Genomic DNA, 5,474 nt, shown 5'->3' with positions numbered 1-5,474 from the left:
CTAAGAATAGAGAAAGAGAGAGAGGGGGGCGGGGGGGGGGGGCGGGGGGGGAGAAAGAGAGTGGAGAGAGATTGCTCACATCAGAGGGTTGACCGCAACTTTATACCATCCTTTAGTGAAATTCTACACTTTCAATTATAACTCTTTATTTCAGATGTATCAGAACCAAGCATAGTTTTGTATATCACAATCGGGGCGAACGAATATATTGTTACGAAATGATATCGCTGAATGATTATGCAAATTTAATTTAGCATTTTATGCGTCACGCTATGCGTTTACGTATACGTTTAATGAATCCAGCAAACAATTGCCTTTTTGGTCATCGATTACAAAACACAATAAGCTTTAAAATTCAATGAATTAGAATGAAGTTTCATTCTCATCAAAAACGAAGAAAATGAAACCCACAGCCCACCACTTTGATTCACGTTCTTCAAACTTGTGCACGCTCTTTGACATTTGCGTACCTGGTAATTTCATCAATTAGACACGAAGTTTCTGTCTAAAGATGTCAACAAGGGGGAACGATAAAAACAAAATTCTCCGAATCACCAGTATACTGAGAAGAAGGAAAAAGAACATTCTAACAAAGAATAGAGTAATAAAATTATTAAGAAGAGCGTCACCCAAATTAATCTTAACCGAGAAAATCAGAAAGATGTGGATTAGATATTTCAAACGTTTGCTTTTGAGCGTCAAATGATAATGACGTATTTTTAAATGTAGAAATCTGTGAAGAATTCTAGATTCCGAGAAGAGAAAGAGATATAACTATCTTGTTGAATAATTAAAACTAAAATGTTGCACAAAAGTAATAGACACAAAACTAACAGGAAAGCTTAAATTAATTTAGCAATAGTTCCTTCAAAATGATTACACAGATAGCCACATCAGATATGTAACGTAAAGCTATCTACCAAAGCTTTACAGTTGACAGGCATCTTTCCATAATTAGGTAAAGAACTGAAAGTACCGTAACCACAGGATTCTCTCATATACCCGTAATTGTAAAAGAAAGTCACCAAGATTGATATTGCCCTCAAAAACCAAACTCTTTTGATCCACTCTCAATCCCATATATCGACATTGTAACCCACGTGATCTTAGCAGTGTCACGTGAAGCTAAGTATCAAGGGTCCCCTCGGCAGGGAACGAAAACTATCAATCTGTGTTTTCTTTCTTGCTCAGACACTCCAGTGTACACATTTTATATATAACTATATATATAACTATAACTATATATAAAACTATAACTATATGTATAACAACATATATATATCACTATATATATAACTATATATATAACTTTATATATATAACTTTATATATATAACTATATATATATAACTATATATATATATATATAACTATATATATAACTATATATAACTATATATATAACTATATATATATATATATATATGAAAATCGTAATGAGTTGGAAAATCAAGAACAGTGAAAAAACTTTCAGCCTCCACCGGGATTCGAACCACGGGCCTCCCGCTCTGTACGCGGACACCCTAACCACTAGGCTATGGACGCTATATATATATATATATATATATATATATATATATATATATATACCAGGGGGAAACACAAACAGGTTGTTTGATTTATCATGTGTGCCTTTCAATATGTGTAACCGTATATGGACATATTCGGACTTGTTTCAATTTTGGCATGTTGCCCTCTATACCGGGGTTAGCTGAGTTCGCCGCTGTGTGCACAGCGATTTTCATTTAATTACTCCAGACCGACATTGCTTTGGAGTCATTCACATCGTTGAAGAAGAAGGAATAAGGAAGACAGAATAATAAAGAAAGAAAGAAGAAAGAGGTATAAAAGGAAGGCAAAGAGGAAAAGTAAAATCATTTTCAACATGAATACTTCCTACGACATTTCGACTCTATCATCGCAGAAGAATATTTTTATGATTAACTCGACGACACTAGCCGCTTGTGAAAATGCCCCAGCTGACGAATGGCAAATATTTTTTCGCGCACTTTTGATAAGCGGATTTCTTTTAATTTTCATCATCGGAACTTGTTCTAATTTCGCGGTGATCCTGTTAGCTCTTCGTCCAAGTAACAGTTGTACCGTTAACACCCTTAACAAGTACATTCTCAGCCTAAGTGTATCGGATCTCATCTACATAGCGGAATCCATGTTTTTCACTATCACTAACTATGGACGTAAAGGTTGGATTTTCGGTGACATAGGTTGTCGATTAATCCTCACGTTCGATTTAATGACGATGCATGTCAGCGTTTACATACTCAGCGTCATGAGTGTGGAACGTTACGTTGCCGTCGTGCACCCGATGCGGTCTCTCCGCTACAGGAGCCCCGTCTGCGCTAGACGGCTCAACGTCGCCGTCTGGGTACTATCCCTGTTACTTGTTTCACCCTGTATCTTTGGAATGCGCCAGATAACAGGTGTCCAACCTAACGGTGAGCCATTTCAAACATGCAGTTGGACTCTCGGCGAACCTCGCGTCATGCATATGTACATGACAGCCATGTGTTTTACGTCATTCTTAATTCCGTCATGCGTTATGTTAATCGTGTATAGCTTATTGCTGAATCATTTCCTACGGACAGTCAGCCCGATTAGGAAGTCTAGTCAAGAAGTGAAGAGATCGAAAAAGAGGGTCGCGAAAATTATCTTCCTGATCGTCATCATCTATTGGATTTGTTATCTGCCATTTTGGACTTATCAGATGATGTCCCTCCACGTCGAAGCTAATTTCGATCCAAGAAATATCATGGGACTTTTGACACTCGTTCTGTCGTACCTTAACAGCTGTTTCAATCCTTTTCTGTACACTCTATTTCCGAAAAGGTTTAACATCTGGAATGGCCTATGTGTCAAGTATCATCCCATCTCATCAAAGTCTCCTCAAGGAAGTTAGAACTTCAATGACCGAGTTGGTATAGGCCTACTTCCTGTCTGGATTTCAGTTTAACTGAATGGTTCACGGTGAAGGATCCGACGGGAAAAAAATACGAATAAACATGTAGACATGTTTGAATGCAGAGAACTTACGATTGATGCTTTCTCTATGAATAATTTCGTCCAAGCATTTATATCATTGTGACGTTCGGTTCGCTTCGCTATTTTGTTGTTGTTGTTGAATTGTATATATATAGGTTAATTGACAGACTTATATCGAGCCTCGTGATGTCCCAGTCACCTCTGTTGTCCTCAGTGATGCCAACTGGTTTGCTTGGTGACACCAATTTCACCTGGCACCTCCACCATCTTGACGATCCTGCAGTGACGACTATTGTGAAAAGAGGGAAGGGTAAAACGGGGAGGAGGTAACACCGTCCCGTTTTGATCAATTTTTTTTATTTTTTTTTATTTTTTTTATTTATGGTTGACGGTAGTTGCACAATTTTCTACTTTTTAAAGTAACGTTTTAAGAATTTTCTACTTTATCCTCAAATATTGGCATTTCTCAAAGGCGACCGTCTAATTTTTCTTTTGCTTTAACGATCCAAGAAATGTTCTAGACGCCCCCCTCCCACCCCACCCCTCCACTCTGTCGATCTGCATACTCCCAGGGATTTAAATAATGGTCGGGTGTTAAAGGGATACTACGCTATTTTGTTGAACTATGTATAGGTGAGTTGTAAGAATTAACAACCTTTAAAGTGTTAGTAACGCTGTTATCCCAACTAACATGTATAGGAGCTTTAAACAATGGTGACGTGAATATTAAAGGGATAGTTCAGTGGCAGAAAATGAAATAATATTAGATGGCGACATCACAATGTTACTTGTGAACAGTTAGTGTGCAAACCCCATCTCAATCTCTTTAACAGCTCCTTGCCTCCTCAATAAATCTACTTTCTAAATATGGCTGTTAAAAACAGTTATTTCTTTCATTGCCGATAAATCCCACACTCTCTCGCTATCCAATTACAAACGGTTATCGAATGAGGGTTTTCTGATGTTATCTGGCCACACATATTCTTAAAAACCTTTCACTTGATTCTCAAATCGCAATCGTGCATTTTTTCTTCATTGAATACGTAATCTTTAAACTGTTTTCTTAATTTTCATTTGCTCAAGTTGAATTCGTGATCTCACGTATAACAATATCATTTTTGTTCTTTCTTTGAAGAATACCTACTTGTTTGAAAAAAAAAATTACATGTTACATTGTGAATAGAAAGACATAGATTTCTTCGCCACAGAACTTGTACTGTAAATATGTAGTAAAACGTTGACAGTGTTGTTTTGGAAGAATCAGTTTCCATGCCTTTGGCAGACTGAATAATCAAATTCCTTTTACAAATTCAATTAAAAGTGTTAAGAAAGAAATAAGTCATTTGTACGTTACAAGCAGCTGTATAGGAGAGTTTATATTGCCTCTTTTCCGGCCCTTCATTTCTATTAGCCTTGTTCTGGTAGCCATTGTGAGCAATTAGACAATTAGAGGCACTCAAATAAGTCTTTGTGTACAGAATTGTTACAATCCTCTTTGTTTTCTCATTTTTTTCCAAAACGTTTAAGTGTTGCCTTTTCTTTTCTTTTTTATATTAAGAGCCAATTTGTATATATCCACGAATTAAATCCATTCCGTGTAATACAAACTAAATATAAGATCGATTTATCTGTAATATTAAATAGATAAAAACATTTTCACAACACCTCAACAACAACTACAATATAATCAACATCAACAATATAGAATCTTCAACATCAACATTATATCATAATTATCAACATCAAAATCATCAATAGAACAAAATATCAACATCATCAGCATCAATAATATATCAACATCAACAATATATCAACAACAACAGCAACATCATGTCAACAAAGTTGTTGATATAATTCTGTGAAATGACAATGGGAATCTTTTGTCTCCAACCACAGTCATGACAATTTTTAAGAAATATGTTATTGTTTTTATACTAAAGGATGACTTTCGGCAGAATAATTAATAAATAAAAACATGATTGTAGGTCATATTTGTGATATCAACTTTGAATTTCACATTATTTACCATAAGAAATATTTTAAATATCTGCGATGATCCTTTTTAATGTTCTTAAAGCGTTAGTGATACCAGCTGTCACCCACTCACCGCCCCACCCCACCCTAAGTTAATGTTTAATCTGACGATTTTATTATTTTTTGCTAAAATTGTATTTCTTTGGCCGGATGTTTTGTCAAAGAATTTGGAGACTTTCCACCAAAAAAAATATATTTTGAGTTCAATGTAAAGAAAAAAGGTAAAGAAAAGAAAAAAAATTTGGACACGATTTGTGATTCATCACAAGCTGGTTGCTATTTGACACCACAACGTTTTCATGTTGTTCTTTTGACATTTACTTTGTCTTTGAGAAGCTCTGGCAAAAACTGGGACAGTTCGCTCAATTTGATTATTGACATTGTGATAATTCGAAAGTATTTTCTCAAAGAAAAAAAAAAAAAAAAAAAAAAACATGAAA

General features: G+C 35.4%; 1 protein-coding gene across 1 annotated transcript; it reads left to right on the top strand.

Annotated features, from left to right (window-relative positions):
* The first annotated feature begins 1,769 nt into the window (after nt 1-1,769).
* Nucleotides 1,770-5,474, top strand: LOC139960390 (urotensin-2 receptor-like). Its single transcript, XM_071958724.1, has one exon. It carries the CDS (start codon nt 1,886-1,888, stop codon nt 2,915-2,917), a length of 1,032 nt encoding a protein of 343 aa, XP_071814825.1. The 5' UTR covers nt 1,770-1,885; the 3' UTR covers nt 2,918-5,474.

The sequence above is a fragment of the Apostichopus japonicus genome, chromosome 19 (genome assembly GCF_037975245.1).
Source record: "Apostichopus japonicus isolate 1M-3 chromosome 19, ASM3797524v1, whole genome shotgun sequence".
NCBI classification, from domain to species: Eukaryota; Metazoa; Echinodermata; class Holothuroidea; order Aspidochirotida; family Stichopodidae; genus Apostichopus; species Apostichopus japonicus.
Note: the sequence above shows the minus strand (reverse complement) of the source record. Positions and strands in the feature narration are given on the sequence as shown.